The sequence below is a fragment of the Cydia fagiglandana genome, chromosome 25 (assembly GCF_963556715.1).
Source record: "Cydia fagiglandana chromosome 25, ilCydFagi1.1, whole genome shotgun sequence".
Taxonomy (NCBI): Eukaryota; Metazoa; Arthropoda; class Insecta; order Lepidoptera; family Tortricidae; genus Cydia; species Cydia fagiglandana.
Window position 1 is genome coordinate 5,595,566 of NC_085956.1, and position 26,387 is coordinate 5,621,952.

Consider the following 26,387-nt stretch of genomic DNA (forward strand, 5'->3'; position numbering starts at 1 on the left):
ATCTTGTCAGTAGAAAAAGGCGGCAAATTTGAAAAATGTAGGCGCGAAGGGATATCGTCTCATAGAAAATTTGAATTTCGCGCCTTTTTCTACTGACAAGATTTGCTTGACCATCTATATCTCTAAACTAAATAAAATTAAAATAAAAAGCCGCATACAGATCAAATGTTTGCATCTTCGAGCATTTATTTATTGCACACATGATTTGTCCTGATTTCTGTAGAAAAAATAACGAACGAGGACGACATAAAATATCTAGACCAACTAGACTCTGAGGGGCTAAAACCAAAATTCGTAAAATCTTTTTCATTTACTCCAATGAACACAGAAAATACCCGCAATTTGTAAACTTTGATTTTCGCGGTTATAGCCATGGCCACGCTAAGTTTGCACAAACTTGGAGGAGAATGCATTCATATCCCTATAAGCTCCATAGTGTACTTGGCGTAGCGTTGGCGTAGCGTAGCTACTTTTTGTACTCTCTCACAGAATAAATAATAGTACTACTCTGTTCAATTACACCTAGGTACAGTCATCAGCAATAGTATCTTACACAACTAGGGCCGCAAAAATATGTGACACGTTCTTATTTGGAGCGCAATAAGAGCGCGTCATATATTTTTGCGGCCCTAGTTGTGTAAGATACTATTGCTGATGACTGTACCTAAGTGTTAAGAAAAAGTAGAAGACATATACGACACTATGCGTAAAGCAATTGTGAGTCAGATGCAATTTGCTCGTGGTCTTCAGCAGGCGCTAAAGTGGTTTGTGTACTTTCATCAACTGGCACTTCTTTTCCCCCAAATAAAACGCCTGCCATTGTTATATTTGAATTAAATACATAATTATCTATTATGTCACCCCACTCAGAGCTCTATAAATTGCACACCTTCAATTGATTTTACAACCCCTTTGTTGTACATCCGCTCTCACACCCACCGCTGAACAGCTGCCAGGCGCCGGATTAATAAATAATGATAGTATGGCACACTATAAATTGCATACCAATTTCCGTTGCATTGCATACCTCTTAGACCACAAAAAAGTGATTCACTGTGACCCACTCTCCATACTAAGTTTTTTGTTTTTGCATAGTGTGTGAAAAAAAAGGTCATAATTGGTTAATAAGTAAAAAACACGTATAAATAGCAATGATTTATTATAATTTGTAACATTAAAAACATCAATAAACATAAATGCTAACAAGGACAAATAGAAGTGCTAAATATCACATTAACCCTTTGATCGCAGTCGGGACTGCAATAGCGACCTTCTCACGTTTATATAAGGTTCATATTCACATGGCAATGCACAATATGAATAGACAATCGCTCAAAAGGTTAAACATTCCAAATAAATAAATAAAATGTTTAGTGGCAGATGCTTGCCCCGTTGTTTACAGAGTAGAGCAACCAAACAGGTGTCGGCATGACAGCGACAAAGTCTGGCAGCGCCAGTAAACGTAATATTTTTGTAGGAACCGCCATACTTTATCGCTTGCCAAGTCTGAACAAGTCAAAAATCTGGCCAAGCCAAGACATAGAGAAATATAGTAAGACAAGAGTGCTCACTCCATATATCAGTTTTGGTGCCAAAAATATTTGTATTGTCATAGTCGACATCTAGCATCGAGTAGCGCAATTATCAGTACCGCTAATGATACTAGATGTCTCTCGAGTGGCGACCCACGAAAATTGTATTGAACAATAAATTACAACTAATCTAATTCTAATATTAGAAGCAGAAGGATTTGAAAAGCGTATTACCAGCGTAAGTACCTATATAACTATTTAAACTTATTTGGGTTCGAAAATATTCGCTAGTTATAGTTTGATTAATGATTACACATTTTTACATAAGTGCTAACGATATAAGTATAGTGAAAGATAATAAATATAATTAAATCTAGATTATAAGTTCTAATTTACATCACATTTTTATAATAATTCAACAATAAATATCCTAAGGACTGATGTCTCAAATTCAATAAATAATTTTGACTTTAACCCATAAAATAAACTTCTACTTTTTTAAATAACAATTAAATCAGTAGGTATATCGTGGTGGTACTAGTGCTCGACATGCTAAGGCTCAATAGATGGCACCCTGCTGTCACCTCTATTGACAATGACGTAAGTTTCAAGATGACATGTACTGGGACCGCGTCGAACACCAGTACCGCCACCTTACATTATTTTCACTAACGTTTTAAAGGTGTGTGTGTGTGTGTGAATTTCTGCATTATTAGATCACATTTCACATAAACGAATTACAACATCAAACGTACGTCACCTGCAATAATATATTACACAACGAAGGCCTCGAAAATATCTGAGACGATCTTATGTGTAGAGCCATAAGGCCTCTTCATCTGTGTCAGATGAGCGTGTCACATACTTTTGCGGCCCTCGAAGAGTAACGTTATTGCAGGTGACTGTACAAGAGAATACATTATTATTCATTAAATACTAATTGGAAATATTCTAAGGTGGTGTGCATTGATTATTAGTTTCATAATACTTACATAAAACAGTATTGTCACATTTCGTTTTTGCTGACAATATTCTTTAAGGCTACAAATATAATGACCACCAAAAAATACTTTGGTACCCTAAATAAAAAAATCATGCTTACCAAAAAAAATTACTGATCACCAAAAATATAATTCCTAAAATTACAAAAGTACCACCGTTTTAATTACGACTGCACTTCAAATTGTATTCGAATACCAAATATATTGAATGATTACCAAAAATCATTAATGATCACCAAATCTTGAAGACCAAATAAATGCGATATTCTCACCTAAATAAACCACTATGATACCAAAAAATTTATACATATTACCAAATAAAGTAAAATGATGCCAAAATTACTAGCCCCTCCCGCTCAACCCCCGTACCCCGCATCGCATACCTTAGGTAGGCATACTGAAATGCTACTAGAAAAGTAGGTTAGGTTAGGTTTGTACTGCTGTCAGTTAAGTGGGCTAGGTTAGCACTGCGACCCTTACAGAAACGAATTGCTACTAGAAAAGTGGGTTAGGTTAGGTTTGAACTGCGACCCTTACAGAAAAGAAATGCTACTAGAAAAGTGGGTTAGGTTAGGTTTGAACTGCGACCCTTACAGAAACGAAATACTACTAGAAAAGTGGGTTAGGTTAGGTTTGAACTGTGACCCTTACAGAAACGAAATGCTACTAGAAAAGTGGGTTAGGTTAGGTTTGAACTCCGACCCACACAGAAACGAAATTCTACTAGAAAAGTGGGTTAGGTTAGGTTTGAACTGCGAACCATACAGAAACGAAATGCTACTAGAAAAGTGGGTTAGGTTAGGATTGAACTGCGACCCTTCCAGATAAGAAATGCTACTAGAAAAGTGGGTTAGGTTAGGTTTGAACTGCGAACCTTACAGAAACGAAATGCTACTAGAAAAGTGGGTTAGGTTAGGTTTGAACTGCAACCCATACAGAAACGAAATGCTACTAGAAAATTTTGCTTTGCTTTAATAAGATAGCAAGATTTAAAAATTTGGTTATAGTTTTACATTAAAATGTAGTTCTAATTTTGGTGGTCATTTACTATTTTTGGGTTTACAATGATTATTTTGGTGTCATTTTATTTAATAGGATAGCATGATGTAAAAATTTGGTTATCAATTGACATTAAATTGGGGTTTGAAATTTGGTAATTATTTACAATTTTTGGGTTAATAATGATTAATTTGGTGTCATTTCCTTTAATAGGATAGTAAAATGTAATAAAATTGGTAATCATTTCACATTAAAATGGTGTTATAATTTTGGTGATCATTCATTATTTTAGGGTGGTAAAGTAGATTTTTTTGGTATTAAATTTTATTAAATCTGGTGATCAGTTAAATAGCAGCCATTCTTTAATACTTTTACTAAATAGATAAGCTAGTAATTCTCGTGCTCGACGCTGCACTAGTATTCGACATGGGCACTTTATGTCAAAGTAATATAGGTTAAATTTGAACGGCGAAGGCTTCGAGCAACACGGAAGGGAGGCGGCATTCGCACTATTTCCCCTCTGCCGAGGTACAAGATTAGCGCGTCAATTTAATCTAGCGCGGGTAATAAAACTAGTTGCACTTGGATTTTTCACTAGACCGAATCCAGACGCGCGCGTGAACACTGCTGCACAAAAATGCCTGTTTGCTCGGTTTTTTGTTATAAAAAAAGGTCGGGGACATCAACTTTACAAATAGAAAGTGTTACATTTCACATGTAATTTTTTTTTACATATCATACGTTAAATTACATTTAAATACAATTATTACATTTTAGTCTCAAGTAATTGTTGGATTTATCGATTTTGCTCGCTCAGTACAAATTGCGGATCGGTCGAGCGACAAATCCGACTTCTCATCTCTCAGAATACAATGACATACTTCAACGAAAATGTGTTAGTGTGCGTGTTGTGACACTAGTCACTCGTCCGTACACAAAAAGAGATCGAGGTTTGCAAGGTTTGTCTTTGACGTGTGTCACTTTCTATGTATTTGTGTCGTCATTACAGATTGGATTTTGTATGTAAGTGTGTGAGAAATGCGACTGTGTGCACCTTTCCCCCCGCGAAAAATGGCAGAAAGATTTGTACGGCGAGATATCGCTTGGGCCCCTCCCTTCCGACATGTCGGAAGCCGGTGTTGCTCGAAGGGCGAAGGTTTTTCTGTATTCAAATTTAATCCACTTTGACATAAAGTGCCCATGCCGAATACTACAGTTGCCTCCAGATTCTCGCGAACTAAATTGACAGGTCAATGTGCACAAATGATACCACAGTTTGGCCAGTGCTGTTCATATCGATATTTTCAAAAAAGTTTGAATTAGAGAATATTCAAACTTTTTTGAAAATATCGATATGAACAGCACTCAATTCACCGCTAGTGGCACTACTGTTGTGCGGTCAGTTAAAATGTATCTTTAAGTAACTTTAAAAATATTTTACAAATGCTACTTGGTATTTCGAAAATTGTGCAATTTTATAGTGTGCAAGGATATTGGATGAACATAATTGTAATTAAATAAATAATTTATTTTATTATATTTGTTAGGAAAACTTACAGCTTGAATAACAAGTTAGGTGATAACATAAAAACAGTGATTTTAGCTCAAAATACAAAAAAGGCCGGCCCAGATGGGGAAATATTTCATACTATATGATACATTTCTCATTTAATTTGTGTCATCTACCGGCCACCTGTATAAAATTAAATCACCAATTTTAGATTTATGGCGACAACTGAGCTCTTGAAATAAACAACTTCTTTTTCTTGAAGCTCTGTGGTTTGGCAGAAGAATGTAATGTATCTAGATGTAAGTAAGCTTGAGAATAAACGCTTTATTGAAGTGAATACTTCTTTAACGGCGCTGCGCACTTTTTGAGGTGGGGAAAAAAATGATAAACTCGATTCAGCATAACGCGTAACGTAACGCTGACGTCATGTGTCACGGACAATGTTATTCACCAAAGAACTTTAGTCATAACGTATCGTAATCAGGTCAATTATTTAAAACTGGACTTTTATATTAAGCAATAAAGTTCAATGTTCTAAACTGGTACGGGCTGAAATACGAGGATCTCACAGTTACGTTCTTTTTATCACTCAAATATAATTCAATAAAGCTACATCTTGATGAAATCGCTAATAAAAGTGAACTGTACTGGTGAATAAAACTCAAAATATCATGACCAAATTTAATGCGAGGTCTGCAAGGTAACTTTACAATTTCTATTCGAATTTTAAACAATTAACGTTACAAATTTAAGCTCACTGGCCAGCAATTTCGGAACTAAAGTTTTTCAAAAGAAAGGAGGATGGGTCAATTGTACATAGTGCTGCAGACATTTTGGACTAGTCATTGAGTTTTCACTTTTGTCGGCACTCCCGGAGTGCAACCCGTTGTTTTTTATTTATTTCTTATTTTTTTGCTTGCCCCCAAACCTGCATACTAACATAGAAATTTGTCAGTTTCGCAGCTCCTGATTTTATCGGTAATGTCACATCTCAATCTTACGATCGAATCAACCACTTTTCTCGTCACATTCATATAAATCGAAATCGGTTGTGACCCCTTTATAATTATGACTTGGGTAGTAAGTGCAATAACTTACCTATACTTATCGATATCATTTTATCGACATATACCGTGACTATTTTTTCGTTGCTATTCCTGGTATCATTTTATTTGTCAAACTCATGTCAATTTAGTTCGCGAGTTTATGGAGGCGACCTTAGTGCAGCGTCGAGCACTAGTACTTCTACCATAGGTGATTAATTATGGATGTTATTGCGTGGGACAATAGAACATGTGAAATGTCCACAGACTTATTAAATATATTACATGAAACAAGATTTGCTTAAGATATTTTTTTAATAAAACGTCAGACAGAAACTTAATATTAAATTGCAACTTTATGTCAGTAGTATCTTAATAATACTGACAATTTATTTAAAGAAAAAGTTACTTTTCGTTATGTACCTATACTTCCTAAAAATTCGAAAGGTAATAATAAGTATTCGAAGATTTCTTTCACTAGGAGTTTTAAAATATCAGATATTTATAAAACTGTTACCATTTGGTGCCGTGACCAGGATCATTGTTGAAAAAAACATTTTTTACATGTTTTTGAAATTAAATCTTTCTAGTTTTGAACACATGCTAAAACATAATTTTCAATGCAATTTAGACTATTACATTTGCATTGGTACGTAGGAAATAAAAGGTAAATAAGGGAAATTAGCTATATTCTCGTTGCAAATTATTCTCTAGTTTTTTTTTTTGATGAATCTCACTTCTTAGGGCCACTTGCACCATCCCACTAACCCGGAGTCAAGCGGTTAAACCGGTAACCCAGTGTCAAATTGTACTGGTAACCATGGTAACTCTAGGTTTAATTGGTTAACCCCGGGTTAGTGGTATGGTGCAAGTGGCGTTTAGGTAGGTTGAGCTCGTACTCAACCCGCCTAGACGTTGAAGCGCGTCTCGGAGCCGTCGGCGAGCATGAGCGTGATTGTATGTGTGTATGTATGTATATAAGGCGTGGTTGTATGTATATGTGCGTGTAGTGTATGTATGTAAGTAGTTTTATACGTTGAAGCGCGTCTCGGAGCCGTCGGCGAGCATGAGCGTGACGGTGCGCGAGTTGGTCCACACGAGGCGCGCGAGGCGCGCGGGGTTGAGGCGCGCCACGTCCGCCATGGGCGCCGTGCTGTAGCACTTCACGCAGCGCGTCTGCGCCGCGCCCAGACCGAACATACCTTGAAAACCAAACATATAGTTAACACATCAACTGTCAGCGCAGGTGGCTCACTCCACGATTTCTACACGTCGCTACAATTACATGCGGCCTACACCAATTTCGGTGTCTAGCAGTATAGACCGACCGCTTAACTGGTGGCGGGGGCAGCGCGAGCGGCAGTCGTACGGCGCCCACACCTCCCCCGCCGCCCTCAGTCGTCCCGCCCCGGCGCCCCCGTACCGCGCAGGCGAGGACTCAGTTAACCCGTGGAGCGCCCTACACAGACACGTGTCCTGGTAACTAGTAGTTCCATACTACGGTAATTCTGGAGCGCTCCAGGGGTTAAGCGGTCGGTCTATAATGGTTTCCGCGCACCGCTACGGAACGGACGCTTGCTCGCGCTTGCAGACTGAAGATGCAAGCGGTAACAGATCCGCTGTGGGCCGCGAGAAACTGGCAACTAACATTTAATCTAAACCAGAAGCCAATAACACTTACCAGTGGTACTCTGCCAGAATGACAGCCGGTTATCGGCAGTGGCATACGACACGAGATATCGTCCGTCAGGGCTGAAGGCGCAGGCAGTCACAGGTCCGCTGTGGGCGGCGAGAAACTGGCAACTAGCATTTAATCTAAACCAGAAACCAATAACACTTACCAGCAGTACTCTGCCAGAATGAAAGCCTATTATCGGCAGTGGCGTAGGACACGAGATAACGTCCGTCAGGGCTGAAGGCGCAGGCGGTAACGGGTCCGCTATGGGCGGCGAGAAACTGGCAACTTTAGGAAGCCAATGACACTTACCAACTGTACTCTGCCAGAATAACAGCCTATTATCGGCAGTGGCGTAGGACACGAGATATCGTCCGTCAGGGCTGAAGGCGCAGGCGGTAACTGGTATGCTGTGGGCAGCGAGAAATTGGCAACCGTAGGAAGCCAATAACACTTACCAGCGGTACTCTGCCAGAATGACAGCCTATTATCAGCAGTGGCGTACGACACGAGATATCGTCCGTCAGGGCTGAAGGGGCAGGCGGTAACTGGTATGCTGTGGGCAGCGAGAAATTGGCAACCGTAGGAAGCCAATAACACTTACCAGCGGTACTCTGCCAGAATGACAGCCTATTATCAGCAGTGGCGTACGACACGAGATATCGTCCGTCAGGGCTGAAGGCGCAGGCGGTAACTGGTATGCTGTGGGCAGCGAGAAATTGGCAACCGTAGGAAGCCAATAACACTTACCAGCGGTACTCTGCCAGAATGACAGCCTATTATCAGCAGTGGCGTACGACACGAGATATCGTCCGTCAGGGCTGAAGGCGCAGGCGGTAACCGGTCCGCTGTGGGCGGCGAGAGACTGGCAGCGCCCGGCGCGAAGCTCGTACATGGCCAGTTGGCCAGTGTGGCTGCCCACTGGAGAATAAATACAAAAAAATTAGTGTATTAGTGTATATATAGTTTAGCTACCCAAAATTTTTGTTCCCCAATATTTTTTGTTCCATTCGCGTTTTTCTCCACTTTTTTATTTTCTTATGCCGTTGTGTCACTATTAGGCTACTTTTTCGGACGAATTTCTATACGTTTTAGTTGCTACGCTTATTTTATTCCATGCATTTTGTCTATTAGTCCGTATTTCATTCCGTATTCCATATTAGTTCATATTTGTTATTCTGTCACACCAATTGACTGAAAGTGAAATGGCGTATAAACCAAAAACTTAATGCCAAAAAAATTACTAGTTCATAGTATCAGTTATGCACATACATAGGTCTTCAGGTAGGTAGGAAGTACAGTCAGCGTCAAAGAATTAGTGGCAACCAAAGTAGCTACATATATCGGAACGGATCTTTAGTGTTTTATTTATGACACCTGGTTGTACCGGCAGATGGCGGGGAACACGTTGAGGCCCTTGCTCTTCAGGTGAGACTGGTCCACACAGACCAGAATTATGTCCATCACCTGTCAAAGGTGCTGTCTACCTGCGATCCTCCTAGTAGCGGGGCAGTATGACACCTGGTTGTACCGGCAGATGGCGGGGAACACGTTAAGGCCCATGCTCTTCAGGTGAGACTGGTCCACGCAGTGCAGAATTATGTCCATCACCTGTCAAAGGTGCGGTCTACCTGCGATCCTCCTAGTAGCGGGGCAGTGCGACACCTGGTTGTAGCGGCAGATGGCGGGAAACACCTCGTTGAGGCCCTTGCTCTTCAGGTGAGACTGGTCCACACAGTGCAGAATGATGTCCATCACCTGTTAACAAACATAAAATAATAAAAACAGTTTTTTAAAGTGACGGTTGCCCAGACTAGACTACAAATTTAATTGACATGGTGGTATAAATTGTTTGAGTTGTTTTCACAGTTTTATAAAGCGTTTCTACTAACCTCAACCAGTAATTCAGCGACCTCATTATGCATCCTATCGATAAGCAGCTCGATGCCCCTGAGGACCTCAGCTCTGCCCTTCTGCAGGGCGTGGTAAGCTGGTGACGGTTGCCCGGATTGTTGGGCGGCGGCGCAGCGGGCAACCTCGCGCGCCATGGTTGTTATAAAGGCAGCTGGCCTGTGTATAAAATATATATTTTAATATGTTACTTAAGCCAAATCATTATACAGTTTCCCGCCTACAACGAAAGAGCAAGACAGGTTAATATTGCTTATATATTTTGTAAATAAACAATAAACAATTAATTCAAGGCGCGCTCTGAGCGCACGGCGCGGCGTGCAGCAGTACGCGACGCGCGCCCATCTTGAACGCTACGCACATGCACTGGGAGTGCTTGAAAATGAAGACCTAGGGTATCCGAAACATGTACAGTAAACTTTAAAATAGTTTTTACAGTGGTACGACTAATGGAAACTGCAAACTTCGTCATTTTGTTTCATTCTTCGTCAGATATATCGGAGCGACCAAGGTGTTCACAAATATGTTACCTAGCGGTGGCGATAAGGGTAAGTGCATGGCGCGCTGTACGGCAGGAGTCCGCCTGCGCGGTAAGCGGCAGTCCGTAGCTCATGGACGGCACGAGCTTGTCCGCGTCTGAGCACATCTCCAACAGACCTGGACACGAAAGATCAATAATGAAATATAGTTATACACCGGTATAGGCAACATATGATTTAATCCTCGTTTTTAAATCCCAGATACAATATATTATAGTTAAATTAAATATTGGTACAATACAAATACAGGAGTAAATTGAACAATCAGAGCGTAAAGTATAATAATTAATGACAGTGCTTAAGTGCCAGTTGCACCAACCACATTTGACAGACTGATCATCGTCAGCCGGCGCGCCCCGCGCCTTTACTATGAAACTTTCCATACATAAAAATTTAGCGAACTCTTTAACGTTCGTAACAGTTTGGTGCAACCGACCCTAAGTCGTGTTAAAATTTAAAGTGTTGCGAGTTGACACTGACAGTTGGTTCAACCACAACACGGTTCAAAGATTGAACTTATCCATGGTATAATAATATACTCCGCCTGGTACTCTCTTCCCGTCTTTTCTAGGTCACCTGACTGACCGACAAGCTACGTCATCATGCGACAGCGCTATATGATAATATGCGATAGCGCTATATATAGCGGCCATGTTATTGTGACGTAGGCTTGTGTCACTCTGGGAAGAGAAGACCATGTTTTATTAGACTATGAACTTATCAATCTTTTTACCCTTTATAAGCAATAAGGGTGTCAGAAATTATGCAAATAATCGGCTAGTCTGTGGCCATGAGTTAGCCCATTCATTATAAAAAAATTGAACCCTATCACTTTGAAACAAAGTTCCAAATCACTTTGCCTTAGGCTTAAACATTAATACATCTTAAAAGCCAGTGAGTGTTACAATTTGGTGCCGTGACCAGGATATTGTATTTTTTTTTCAATTAGAATTAGAGTGCTAACTAGCGACCCTCCCCGGCTTACGCACGGGTTACACAAAACCTTCACAAATTATACACTTAAACCTTCGTCAAGAATCACTCTATTGACATGTGAAAACCGCTTGAAAATCCGTTCAGTTATTTTCTAGTCCATCGCGAATAAATACAAAAAGACAGACATGGCGGGAGACTTTGTTTTATAAGGTGTAGTGATTCTTGTCTTTTATTACTGATACCATATTGTATATCCATATCTCAAGAAAGCAGTAATTACACAAAAGGCTATTCCATTAACCTCCTAAGGCCCAAGGTCCTACCTATAGTACTTATTCAGTTCAATAGTACATATTCGATTGGAACAGAGTTGCTTTTGCTTTGTTACGTTCAGTTTTAGAACAACGCAAAATCAACTCTATTTCCTACAGTTTAGGTTAAAATTTCTGTGGCAAATTTTGCATTTTTCTAGCAACACGTTACCTAGCAACACGTGGCTGACGTCCAAATAGGGCTCCCACACAGTGAACCCTCGCCCCAGCAAGTCGACGGCCGCGCGCCGCAGCGGGGTGTGCGCGGGGAGGCGCGCGCACGGCGGCGACAGCAGCAGGTGTGTGAGCGCGAGCGCCGTCAGCCGCGCCAGGTTGTTGGAGGCTGATAAAGTGAAGCCTGCAGAAAAATATCATAATTATTAATTAGAATTAGAGTTTGCACAGAGTTGGTACGGTCAAAAGTATTAATTTATGATACGAAAGAAAAAAACCGGACAAGTGCGAGTCGGACTCGCCCACCGAGGGTTCTATACTTTTTAGTAGTTTTTAGTGTTCCGTACAAAACTTTGTTTTCGGAACACTTATGGGATCACTTCGGTCTTGCAAATCAGTTAAATACGTTTTTCTCAGAGACCGTTTGACATAGATACCTAAAATTTGGAACAGTTATAGCAATTACCACCACTCATATTGTAAATAAGTCAAAACTGCTTATTTCTTATTAAAGGGGGAAATTTAGGGGGTTGAGAGGGGTAGGCTGAAACTTTTTTCATTTGTAAGAATCGTGTGGGGTACCATTAGAAAGCTTGCAAAAAATTGAGTCGATGGACTGATTTTGACTTCATTTTAGACTGCAATAGTTTCGTCAAAAAATGCATTTAAAGTTGCAAGTTTTCATACAAAAATTTTCACCTCTGTCCTGGCGATTTTCGCGAAAACTATAGCTAACAGGCAGCTAACCAGTCAATACCCAACTTAAAGAAGCATGGAGACGGCGGGAAAATTATCAGCTTAACTTTATCTTTATTAGTTTTTCAACTGCAGCTTGACCTTTGGTTGCTTAGGGCTAGCTAACTGATGCTTACACTGGTCAATTCATATTAGGCGAGAAACATCCTTAGTTAAAACTTTGGCATTGAAATTTATGACTTATGTCTTTGACACAAAGTTTAATTCTGCTTGCTTATTTTTGTGGGATATTTAATTTTATCTCAATAGCCTACTATAAGTATGAGAGAGATCTACAAAATACGACCTTATTGTATTGCGAATAAGTTTCAATTTCGAACGGGCTTTCCAACCAATGGACTAGGCATATCAAAAATCTGATAAATTCAAATTAAGAATTCCGTTCTTGACTGTCGTTGTGTTTTTTTTCCACAATAGGACACATAGAGTTAGTAAGGCGTATAGAGATAATAAACTCATTTAATATTTATGAACAGCTTTGCCCTCATGTATAGGTTTTATTGAGAGTATCTGATTCGTCGAAACAATATACACAATATTCCTTTTCATTAAGTACCATTACATTTCTGTATTAATTGTATAATTATAATATCTATTAATTATATTCAGTTCTTATGTATATTTTTGAACGGATCGGTGAGCAACAAGATTCAGGGCTATAACCGCGAAAATAGAAGTTCGCAAATTGCGAGCATTTTTCTCTGTCACTCTAATTACGCCTTCATTGGAGTAAAAGAGAAAGATCCCCGCAAATTGCGAATTTCGGTTTTCGCGGTAGCCCCTCAGTCCTGTTACGAGAAAATAATTTTAATATCACAGTTTTTAGAAACAAAGGTAAAATTGACGAAATATTTAAAGTAAGCCGATCTTGTTTTTTAGCAGTTCTAAATACAGTGAAACCTGGTTAAGTGGGACCTGGATAAGTGAGAAACCTCTATAGCTGGGACTCATGGTGCGGTCCCGACACTTTAGCACTGAATTACCTCTGTAACTGAGATAAAACGAACCTCTATAACTGGGATTCGTTGTTGGGATTTTATAGTCACATTTACCTCTATAACTGAGACAGAGAGTGTATTTTACCTCTTTTACTGAGACTATATTTATAAGATTACATTTTCCTAATTGTTTTTTAGAATTTTATAGGGAATTGACTTCTGTATCTGAGATAACGTCAATCTATGACCTCTCTAACTTGGACTTCATTGAACAATTTACGTATTCTTACTTACTTTTAGTCTATCCACAAATTCCACATTTGCCTAATTGAGTCTAAACAACTTCAAACTTTGATTTAGTTAATTTATGTAAGTAGTTAAAACTACCGAAACGAAAGCTGAAATTTTGGTAAGTAACACGAAAAAATATATTTTCATTTATTGAAATTCTAATACGCAATGAAGTCCGTATCAAATTTAATTTAATGTTGAAATATCTATCCTTTGGAGAATCATTCAAAATAAATTCAAAGATATATTTAAACAGACTCTAAAAATATTTAGGGACAAGGATTATTTTTACCTTATTTATTTTTAAAGATACCTAATTACTAATTACCTTAATAACCACCTCTATAACTGATATATACTCTATTGTCACCTGTTAATGGAACCCTCTGTAAATGAGACAGAAATTTATTTGTAGCTGGCTAACTGGGAGCCTGGGTAAGTGAGAAACCTCTTTAAGTGAGACAAATTTGCTCGTCCCTTGAGATCTCACTTATCCAGGTTTCACTGTAATATTAAAGTCTATATATATGGCATAGAACTAGAAACAAAATCAAATAATAGTACATTACTACAGAGGCCGGGACAAAAGGGGTTGCCGGCCGAAGACATATAGACCCCATTTCCCGCCGAGGTATGTATAGTGCTTTTCTCAAACATGCAATGAAATAAATAAAATAAAAAATCCACGAAACCCAAGTTTTATTTATAGAAAAAACTAAAAGTAAACTACACCCAAAATATAACCAACACGTACCTATATCATTATCACGCGTATGTTTTACACGAGTCGTGTATTCTAACTACCCGTATATTTTCATGTATCTTTGATTTTTTCGCCTTGTATCCGTCTGACTGTCGTTTTCGTCACAAAGGTTTACATAGTCTTTCATGTTGATATCATATTTCACATACATCGTTGCTTTATGCATGGAGTAAATAAGTATAATTTCCACAGTGTCGACGAATTTGTAGTTACATTCATTTAAAATATGCCACAAAACTGTTTCTAATAAACTGTAAGCCATTTTTCTTAGTTTCTCAAAGAATAAAATTGCCATAAGCAACCATATACATACTTCGTCTTTGACTTAGCGGCAGAGGCAGCAAGTTATTTAAAATAAATTCTGCTTACGCTGCCAATTCCAACACATACGATTACAATTAATATTAATTTCATTATTTCGTCGGAACTCATATTAAAGTCAAAAAATCAACAACGCACCATAAATCCAATAAAACAGAATGAATATTTTTCAACTTTACCTCCATAACAATTTAAAAAAATCATTACGCGTGTTTGAGTAGACCTTTTTACCGCTAACGTTTAGATGAAATATTTTAAAGATTTTTATTTGTGTAGTTAAATTTATAATTTAAAATTATAGAATGTATTATTTATTAAGTTCATGTTGATTTTATACAAATAAAACTGCAAATTATAGCAAACATTGTTTTTTGTTTTTTTTTATAGGCGTAGTGGCAGAGTGTCATTACGAACCATAAAGCAATAACTGCCTCTAGTTTTTTTTAATGGATGAATGCCACGATGCTGTGTCACAAATATCTGTGAAATGAAAATTAAAAAAGAGGACTTTGCCGGCCTAGGCCTGCAAGATGTGTATGAAATTCCATTAACGACCTTTTGTTCTAGCCGCACCTGAAACGTCATACTTCGCAGCCTATTATAAGCAACATAACATCTATATTTCATTGCATGTTTGAGAAAAAAATAATAATGAGTTCTAAATTCAAATTGAAGGAGTATACATTTAAGGTATTATAGGCCAAGCGCGCACCACGATATAAATTTTTGCGACACGATTTTAGAATCGCGCTGTAATATATCGCAGAAAATTCACTGCGCGCACTGCGATGAAAAAGTCGACGATTTGTTCATTCTCAACATGGATTTCGTACCAGTCGCTTGTCATGAAACGTGTCTTTAATATGCGATTGCTGTATGACTTTGAGCATTTATAACACAAAGGTGATCCCCGTCTATTTCCATAATTAAATGGTCAACATCTAGCGTCTCATTTTGAGACTCCATTGGAGATGCAGGTGCCGAGATGTTGGGGTTTGGAGAGCGAAATGCCGACTGAGGTCCGGCCGGGGTGCGATTTTATTATCATAGTGCGCGCGGGGCCATACAACTCCGCATGCTGCAATTCACTTTGCGACAATCGCGTCGCGAACAATCGCGGAAAAATGTGACAAATCACAATTTTAAAATCGCTGCGATTTTTTTGTCGCATATGCGCGCACTAACATATAAACACATACGTTGCATTTCTGCGACAAAATTATCGCAGGACAAATAATCGTGGTGCGCGCTTGGTCTTACTCTAAATTATTATAATACATCAAGCATTCGCGAGATGCTCGACTTCGGTATTCAAACACAAAGCAATAGTACAAGAATCTAACTAAATGCAAAGGCCGAAGGAGCGATTCGAAGATCCGAAGCGTCCGACAGACGCGCGCCTCCCGTAACTTTTCCAAGTATTTTCAAGTACAAGTGTCTAAGTAACAAGATCCAAAGGCTGAAGTCGCATTGGGCCGAAAGCCCGAAGCATCCAGGAGGTCAGTTCTAAACACAGGTAATTAATACAAGTGTCTAAATGCGAAGCCCGGAGGCCGAGCTCCGCGTAGGGCCGAAGGCCCGAAGCCTGCAAGATGTCAGTGGTTAAACACAGAACTGACAGCCTGGACACTTCGGGCCTTCGGCCCTACGCGGAGCTCGGCCTTCGGCCTTCGCATTTAGATACTTATACTATTGTTCTGTGTTTAAGTACTAACATCCTGGACGTTTCGGGCCTTGGGCCCTACGCGGAGCTCGGCCTTCGGCTTTCGCATTTAGACACTTGTACTATTGTTCTGTGTTAAAGCACTGACATCCTGGACGCTTCGGGCCTTCGGGCTACGCGGAGGTCGGCCTTTGGCCTTCACATTTAGACACTTGTACTATTGCTCTGTGCTAAAGCGATGACATTTTGCTAAAGCTCGGCCTTCGGCCTTCGCACTTAGACACTTTGTACTATTGTTCTGTGTGTGTAGTTGAATACGGTATCCTAAAAACAGGCAAACAACCTCTGTAAAATGTAACGATGCGAGCGGTACGGCTACCATCAGTTTGGCATTGACATAAACGTTACGTTACGTTGCGTGAACGTAATTTACTTTCTATGCATCTCGCTCGTACTGACATATTAGTGCGAAAGAGATATACCTATAGGAAGTAAATTACGTTCACGATATCGTTTATGTCAATGCCAAACTGATGGTAGCCGTACGGAACACTAAATGCCTCGAGCTATCTCGGACTTGGCCAAATTATTTTTGTTATAGCGGCAACAGAAATACATCATATGTGAAAATCTCAACTGTCTAAGGTCGCCTCCATAAACTCGCGAACTAAATTGACATGAGTTTGACAAATAAAATGATACCAGGAATAGCAAAGAAAAAATAGTCACGGGTATATGTCGATAAAATGATATCGATAAGTAAAATATTGCACTTACTACCCATGTCATAATTATAAAGGGGTCACAAACGATTTCGATTAATATGAATGTGACGAGAAAAGTGGTTAATTCGATTGTAAGATTGTGTCGTTACCAATCAAATCAGGAGGTGCGGATGAGAAACTGACAAATTTCAGTGTCATGTTAGTGTGCAACAACTTGCCGTTCTTTGTTTCAAGAGCTCGGTTGTCGCCATAAATCTACAATTGGTGATTTAATTTTATACATGTGGCCGGTAGATGAGATTGATCCATAATTATTTATACTTGGTCAAGCAGATCTTGTCAGTAGAAAAAGGCGGCAAATTTGAAAAATGAAGGCGAGAAGGGATATCGTCTCAAAGTAAATTTGAATTTCACGCCTTTGTCTACTGACAAGATTTGCTTGACCATCTATAAATCTTGACCTAATTGTCAACTGAAACGTCCAGTTTAGGGACTGGTCTTCACAATCGAAGCCATAGGGATACCGAGGCGATTTAATTTTTGCGTCCACACCACTCGAATTAAATGAGAAATTAATCACATTATACTAAATATTTCCCCGTCTGGGCCGGCCTTTTTTGTATTTTGAGCCAAAATCACTTTTTCTATGTTATCACCTACAACTTAATTGTTACTCTAGCTGTAAGTTTTCCTAACAAATAAAACAAAATAAATATAATAAAATATTTATTTAATTACAATATGTTTATTCAATATCCTTGTCTCTATTAGGTACTATAAAATTGCACAATTTTGGAAATACCGACATTCTCTAATTCAAACTTTTTTGAAAATATCGATATGAACAACACTGGCCAAACTGTGGTATCATTTGTGCACATTGACCTGTCAATTTAGTTCGCGAGTTTCTGGAGGCAACTGTAGCTATGACAGTTCGTGAGATACAGCCTGGTGACAGACAGACGGACGGACAGTGGAGTCTTAGTAATAGGGTCCTGTTTTACCCTTTGGGTACGGTACCCTAAAAATTTGGCTGTTTCATTAATTTTGGCTGGTCCATTTTCTATGGAAGGGTATTTTTTTTGCGATTTCGGGGTTGGTCCCATAGTAAAAGTTGCTCAGTATAATCCCAAAAGCTCCCTGGCAACGGGAATGCAGTTATTATTTAGCCACCGTGTATATTGCCCCAGCGGAAGTCCAGCGTTAGCTAAGCCAGACTAGGACTTGAATCGGGAGCATTTTTGCGTGTTCTTAGTTTGCTTTTCTCTTTTTGCCTTTTTCCTCATTTACTTACAACGTTTATTGCCATGAATTAAAAAATTAAAAAAAATTACACAAATTGAATGAGCCCCACAGTAAGCGGCTTGTGTTGTGGGTACTCAGACAACGATATATATAAATAAATACTTAAATACATAGAAAACAACCATGACTCAGGAAGTTAGAAAGTAATAATTGAATATTTATTGTACATATTATTAAAGATGGCTATACTCTGCCGTGCTGTAGCCACGTCAGTCGACTCTTAACTTTTGCAGAGTTTATTATTTTTTGTTCACAAGAAAAGTGATGCATAAATTTATTTCGACGTAAGCAATTGGACATGGAGGAGACAGTAAAAGTTATAAAAAACATAATATATGTATATCTTGAGGGATCTTCGGTATAATTTTCAGTACATACAGAATTCCTGCTCCGTCTTCGTATTCGAACGCTTTGATATGCCGTCTCGTACCTCTGACTCTTATGGAGACGGCTCTTATTAAAGAAATTTGGACTTTAACTTTCAGCCAGAAAATTATTTGTGAATATGCCTTTTCCCATTTATCATATAATTTTGATGCTGTTTCTTTAGGGAACCATTGTATTCACAAGAAAAGTAGCTTAAAGAAAACCAGAAAAGCGTATAAAAACATTAATCAGCGAATATTATGTGCTTGAAAAACTTGGTGGAGATGCTGGGACACACTGAATTAAAGCAGAATGGAAAGCACAATTTTTACTGTATCTTTAAGTATTTAAATAAAAGTAAACAAAATCTACCCTCAAATAGCTCCTTAAGCCAGTTGAGGGAAGATGAAAACATTACACGATCAAATAATGTAGGTTAAAGTCAGGTCGTTCAGTGACAGATCCAGGTTTCGTATTTGGTTGGTTAACCAATAAATGTTATAACTACCCGAAAATGTACAAATTGTTCACTTTTATTTAAATGCCTAAAGATACAGAGTACAGTCCTCACCTTCTACGACGGAGCTCTTTCTGCTGTCTCCATCCTTGCGTCTCTTATTGCCCGCCGCCCCTAAGTCCAAATACGCCAATTAATTGAAATAAGTAAGCGTAATGTAAGGGAAATGAGCAAAATATATGTAAGGGGAGAAGTAAATAAATTATATATAATAGTCTTAGAGGATATAACCAAACGGAGACGCCTTGTCTGTAATTTTCGGTACAAAACAGTCTGCCAGTTTTTGCGGGGGAGGGGCACGTCAAATGTATACGTAACGTAAAAATAGTCATGTCAGATAAACGTCAGTCCATACAATGTGTTAAACGTCAGTCCATACAATGTGTATGATCATTGGCCGCCTATTTTCGACAGAGGGGAACGCCTGTTAATGGCTACTCCGTTTGGTTAAATCCTCTCAGATAATATTAATGGTAAAGCTACAACATCACACACAGCTGTACATTTTTATATGTACAGTCGAAGTCAGAATAGCTCAATAGTTTAAGGGGCTCCCGGGACGGAGAGTTTTATAATGTTTTTTGTAGCTTATCATATTAACAGCAACGGCTTTAAGCAATATAGTATCCCAAATTTACTTCAAAGTTCTTTGTCTTCGAGGTATTTGGCTTCAAAGTTGAACAATTTCAGGCCAAAAAACTGGTTTTCAGGTCATAGCTTTTGTCTTAATTAGTTTAAAATTAAAATCCTTGACACGTTTTACGAGACGTCAAAGGCGAACCCAAATGTAGATTTTTGTATATGTAAGATCCTTCACAGCAATCTAGTTACGGAAAAAGTGTTTCTAAGACAATGTTTTAAAACAATGATTAAAAAATAAGTATTCATTTCTTTCAATATTCGGTAGGCACAAATGAAATTAAAAGATTGAAGAACGTCGTTTGTCTTATAATTCTATCTGTAATGCAAAAGTAAGTGATACGATTCAAAACTTGTCAAAAATCAATGAAAACCTCGGGCAGCCCCTTACCACAGTCGCATAGCCATACGTAAAAAATAATTGTTAATTTGCTTATTCTTTATATGTAAGTTTTTCAAAACACATTTTGATTCCATGGTTATTACTCCTAGATAAACTGTTCCGACTGTACATCGCCGTTTAAAGACACACAGAGTTTGAAAATTTACAATCCAATTCGATTTGCATTCGTGCTGCCAGATTTTGTGAAATTCAGGTGTTCTCATCAGAAATAGAGTTCGCACCGATTTGGTAGTAATCATTAGAGATGCCCCGAATAATGGATTTGGCCGAATACCGAATATTCAGCCCCCGTCTCGGCAGAAGCTCCGAATATTCAGCGACCGAATATTCGGCATAACATGCAAACATTTTGAGTCACATTAATCATGAAAACTGTTCGCCGACAAAGCACAACGTTTGGTAAGATTTAACTATTGTTGATTTCAGAACTAGTGAATATACATAGTTAGAATCAAATTAGACCAACGATAAATATAAAATTATTTGTAATCAACAAATTCTCAAAAACAGGGTCTTCGGATTTAACATCTTTCCAAGAAAACATGTTAAAATAAAGTGTATACTAGTTTGCGGTTAATTGTATTGTCTAATTTTTATTTTTAGGTAGATGCAATAGTGATTCGGTATTCGGCCAAATGTTGCCTACTATTCACTACTATTGGCAAAATGGCCGAATAGGCCTTATACCGAATAGTTGCCGAATATTCGTGGCATCTCTAGTAATAATGTATCGAAGCGGTATAGAGTGACCGTCTGCATGTAAGTAGCTGTCAGATCGTCATACCTTCACTAGTGATATCTTGGCCGAACTCAGCACCAATCACGCCGAGTAAAACTACAGCTGTTGTCTGCTTGCGCTTGAGTTCCGCCAGGGAGGAGGGCTTGCGGACTATCTCCTCCTCCTCCTCCTCAAACTCTTCCTCCTGGTAGAAAAATAATAAGTAAAATAGCTATATGTGCTTTCCATATCTTTGCTCTTACTCTTAGGCCCACTTGCACCATCCCACTAACCCGGGGTTAAACGGTTAAATCGTTAGCCTATTGTCAAATAGTAATGGTAACCATGGTAACTCCAGGTTTAATCGGTTAACCCCGGGTTAGTGGAATGGTGCAAGTGGGCCTTAGTTACTCTGAATACGTTGTCCTGTTTATATAAAAAACGGGTTTGACGCCCGTCTATATCATCATTAAGCGCCACTTGCAATATCCCACTAACCCGGGGTTAACCGGTTAAACTGTTAACCCCGTGTCAAATTGTACTTGGTAACTCCTTTTTTTTTTTTTTACATGGGGAATGCGTCTACGCATACCGCCGGGCCTGGGAGAAACCCGGACGATTATGTGGGACTCAGGGCTGTAAAGAGGCCCCACTACCCACTAAACCCCATGGTGTCCTCTCGCCGCGATGGTTGCGGGGTTACGGGGAAGCTCGCGCAATGCGTCCGCGACCCCGCAGCGGCTATCCTGACTGGGATCCATACCCCCTTTTTTTTTTTTTAATGATCTTCCCTGTGGAAGCGCTTCCGAAACACGAGGTTGCGCATACCATCTCGGGAGCCAGCGTCATGGGCGGGGACGCCCCCATGTCCGCCGCCCGCTGGCTCTCATCAGGGCGGCAGGTCCGGTCAACCCCGGGTTAGGGAATGGTGCAAGTGGGTCTAAGGGTTAACTTAACCTTACTCGTACTAGACTTTGACAATCACAGTCATGACTATTTCGTCGTTGGCATTCGAATGGTGAACTTACAGCTTTAGCGGCCTTCTCAGCGGGTTCCTTGTGGGCAGCGTGGGGGTTGATGCTCTCTGTGTGCGTGTATAACGGCAGGTACTGCGCCCAGTTGTCAACCAGACCCTTTCGACCTTTAGGACCCAATCTGTCAACAAAAGAGTTGAAAGTTTATAACCCACCCCTGGGGTTTGGCGCCCCTGGCCATGGCCTGGATGGCCGTAGGGCAAATACGCCCTTCACTGCCAGCGACCCGCTAGGCGGGTTCTCTGTTCGTAGGCGCTTTTCGCTACATACGGTTTTTCCTGTGTTATCGGCTACGCTCGTAGTGCAAAGTTGCTGTTATAAGCGCCTCTTGCACCATCCCACTAACCCGGGGTTAAGCGGTTAAACCGTTAACCCAGTGTCAAATTGTACTGGTAACCATGGTAACTCCAGGTTTAACTGGTTAACCCCGGGTTAGTGAATGGTGCAAGTGGGCCTAAGAAACATTTAGCGATAAGATGAGGCAACACAAACAACATTGAACTCTACGTATATAACAATAGAGCTCACCTTCCAAGCTCAGCGAGAAGTAGCGCCTGCGCCGCCTCGCGCACTTCAAGGCAGTGGTGCTGCCATCTGCGGGCGAGCATTTCAACTTGCGGACGCTTGAAGCTTTTCGCTCCTGTATAAATAAAGTAAATTACCGAACGGAACACCGAAAATTCCACTATAATAGGGTATTATACTGTATTTAAAATAAATTATTTTACACCATACATGAAATAAAGCACCAGATAATTATTAAATAAAACCGGGCAAGTGCGAGTCGGACTCGCGCACGAAGGGTTCCGTACCATAAAGCAAAAAAAAAAACGGAAAAAAAAAGCAAAAAGAAAACGGTCACCCATCCAAGTACTGACCACGCCCGACGTTGCTTAACTTTGATCAAAAATCACGTTTGCTGTATGGGAGCCCCACTTAAATATTTATTTTATTCTGTTTTTAGTATTTGTTGTTATAGCGGCAACAGAAATACATCATCTGTGAAAATTTCAACTGTCTAGCTATCACGGTTCGTGAGATACAGCCTGGTGACAGACAGACGGACGGACGGACGGACAGCGAAGTCTTAGTAATAGGGTCCCGTTTTACCCTTTGGGTACGGAACCCTAAAAAACACTGATAGAAGTTGTTTTTAAACACAAGTTCTATTTAATAAATCAGATAGAAATATAAAAAGTAGGTGAGTTGACCGTGACGTCACGATGTAATGTTTCATATAAATTCCATAATTTCCATATTAGCAAATCGTTTTGACAGTTCTAAAAAAGTAACTGATTTGACTAGTAGGAAAAATAATAGGCCTTTTCATCTGTGTCAGATGTTTTAAGCAGCATCCCGGTAACGACACTTGCGTTCGTGGCTGTATAGCCCTATGCGGGAGAGGATCCCTCGCCCACACACGCGGCAGGTGTATGCTCCCCCAGATGGGTGGGGGTTGGAGGCCAGCTCGTTGGCCTACCCTATTTTAAACGCGCAAGTTTATAAGCTCAAGCGAGAGCTTAATGCACCGTTGAACAGTTGTCTATTATCAATTATCTTTGTTTATGTTCCTGTACATTTATTTTAAACTATATGAGTTGTGCAATATAGAGTATTCTACAGTATTGATGAATGGATTTCGAAAAATATTAATTAACACATAAGGTAGCTTATAATATTACACAGGACGAAAGATAGTAGACGTGCACTGAGTGACAAAAGTCGATAGTTTAACTATTTCTGCGCGGTTTGACTGTCGTAGACAGAGAATAACACCAAAACTGAGATCAAACCTTATAAAGTATGTGCGGAAAGAAGAGTCGAAGAATGTATTGGATACCATATATTTCACGACTCTTCTCTTTCCGCACAGACTCTGAACCACTTTAGGGATCATTACACAATGTAGCGTGGCCAGGAGACCAGCCCTGTTCCATATGCTGCTGCTGAGCACCAGCTCATGATGAGGAGTGAAGGTCTACTCACCGGCAGCCACCACTTTATCAGGCAGCAGCACACAATGAAGCGTGGCCAGGAGAGACCAGCCCTGTTTAATGTTCTGCTGCTGAGCACCAGCTCATGATGAGGAGCTGAAGGTCTACTCACCGGCAGCCACCACCTTATCAGGCAGCAGCACACAATGAAGCGTGGCCAGGAGAGACCAGCCCTGTTTAATGTGCTGCTGCTGGGCCGCCAGCTGCTCAGCCCTTTCTTCGTCACCAGCCCATGATGAAGAGCTCCTGGTGGAAGGTCTGAAATAAAAAAAATACTAGAAAATCAAAGAACTGTAGGCATGGGATCTAAAGTCTTAAGCTCAAAAGTAGCATCATTACATCGAAGACGTCTTAAGACGACATTTAGATTGGCATCGCCGGATATTTTGTTCTGTTAATTGTTCCAATTGTTCAATTTCTTTGTCCAATGTCAATGCGTCTCACTCTCTCATTAAAGCAAAATGTGAGACGCAATAGACATTGGACAAACAAATTGGATAGTTGGAATACCATCCTTACACAATTAGTTGCGTACTCGATTTTTTTATGTAAAATCTGTAGAAAAAAAGAAGCGGCCAAGTGCGAGTTAGACTCGCCCATGAAGGGTTCCGTAGCAGCAAGTAACATAATAAAATTGCGGTTTACGATTTATGACGATTAAAAAAAACTACTTACTAGACCTATCCATAGATACCCCACACGTATGGGTTTGATGAAAAAAAAATTTTTTTTTTCTATTTTTGTATGAAAACCTTAATGCGGTTCACAGAATACATCTACGTACTCACCAAGTTTCATCAGTATAGTTCTTATAGTTTCGGAAAAAAGTGGCTGTGACATACGGACGGACAGACATACAGACAGACATGACGAATCTATAAGGGTTCCGTTTTTTGCCATTTGGCTACGGAACCCTAAAAAGGTTAGGGAAGTTTTCTATATGGAAGTAAATTTTAAAACAGAATGGACGACCGACCGATAGACCGATCTGGGGCGATGAGGTTGAAGCGGACTTGCGCGATTTTCAGGTCGGTAACTGGCGGGAGATTGCGCAGGCGCAGGATGGAGACGACTGTCGTTTACTCGTGTCGGAGGCCAGGCCCCTATTTTTTCACCAACGTGACAGGTGCGACAATTCGACAAGTCTCATTGTTGCTGACGTCACAGGCATCCATGGGCTACGGTTATCGCTTATCATCGGGCGGGCCGTATTCCTGTTTGTCACCATCATTGTATTATTTAAAAAAACTTTATCATATCAGCAAAAAACAGGTATTTCTCTTGCGATGTTTATAATGATAATGGTGACAATTGTCACAAGATTTCAAAGAAGTTTTGGTAATTCTTGACAGCAAATGAGTTCTGTGTAGAATTTCGTGACAATTGTCATTAGCTTCGCAAAATAAGTACTTATTAACTGGCGATATAGTGGAGTTTTTTTTTAATTAACATGTTGGTGGCAAACAACCACACCGCCCGTCTGATGGTAAGCGGTTACCGTAGCCTATGGAGGCCTGTGACGTCAGTAACAGTGATGTCGACAAATGTCGCACCTGTCACGTTGGTGAAATAGGGCCCAGGACTCATTTTGGATCGCTGCGCCATTAAGTAGTAGTAGTAGATACCTTGAGATCCTAGAGACTTACCTGTGCATCCTTCGGTTAAACTAATGCTCTGGTATGAAGGTGGCGTTGCTCATGGACATGAGAGAACACTCTTATAGGGTCCCGTTTTTACCCTTTGGGTACGGAACCCTAACAATGGATCTTTGGCCTCTGACCCAAGAGAACACCACTCTGCCCTATTCTGCGTCACTTAAATTCTCGCCAGTTGAGTACCTACACCGAGGCAGGCATGGCTCACTCCGCGATTTTGTCGCTCGCTACAAGTACATGCGGCCTACACCAATTTTGGTGTCTAGCAGTACTTAGTAGGTAGTTGCCGCGCACCGCTACGGAACGGACACCTGCTCGCGCTTGCGCCACCTTGCGATCATATCTGTCATAATAGACGCGTTTTGTTACACAGACGCGTTTGGTGGTCAGAGTCGTGCTGAGCTCCCAGTGCAGCTTCGGTGAGAACAGTCTGTGAACAGTACCTGTGCATCCTCCGGTTAAACTCCTGCTCCGGTATGAAGGTGGCGTTGCTCATGGACATGAGAGTGTTGGCTAGAGCCACGATGGAGAGCAAATGGTTGGTGGTCAGGGTCGTGCTGAGCTCCCAGTGCAGCTTCGATGAGAACAGTCTGTGAACAGTACCTGTGCATCCTCCGGTTAAACTCCTGCTCCGGTATGAAGGTGGCGTTGCTCATGGACATGAGAGT

The 26,387-nt window shown here is 40.1% G+C and overlaps 1 protein-coding gene across 1 annotated transcript; it reads right to left on the minus strand.

The window, feature by feature from the left end:
* Positions 1-1,142: 1,142 nt before the first annotated feature.
* LOC134677153 (WD repeat-containing protein 7-like) lies at positions 1,143-26,306 on the minus strand. The gene is made up of 12 exons (XM_063535612.1): positions 26,163-26,306; positions 24,177-24,322; positions 22,599-22,710; positions 22,065-22,191; positions 21,103-21,241; positions 19,331-19,390; positions 11,630-11,815; positions 10,202-10,328; positions 9,653-9,830; positions 9,392-9,518; positions 8,511-8,681; positions 1,143-7,287 (listed from the first exon to the last, which is right to left on the minus strand). Exons 1-12 carry the CDS (start codon positions 26,219-26,221, stop codon positions 7,115-7,117), a joined length of 1,605 nt encoding a protein of 534 aa, XP_063391682.1. The 5' UTR covers positions 26,222-26,306; the 3' UTR covers positions 1,143-7,114.
* Between the last annotated feature and the right edge of the window lie 81 nt (positions 26,307-26,387).

Coding starts and splice junctions, on each gene's coding strand:
- LOC134677153 (XM_063535612.1), bottom strand. CDS start 26,221: ATGTCCATGAGCAACGCCACCTTCATACCGGAGCAGGAGTTTAACCGG. Junction 22,711..24,176: donor TGATAAGGTGGTGGCTGCCG/GTGAGTAGACCT, acceptor TTATTTATACAG/GAGCGAAAAGCTTCAAGCGT. Junction 9,831..10,201: donor ACCCTTATCGCCACCGCTAG/GTAACATATTTG, acceptor TTTTATACACAG/GCCAGCTGCCTTTATAACAA.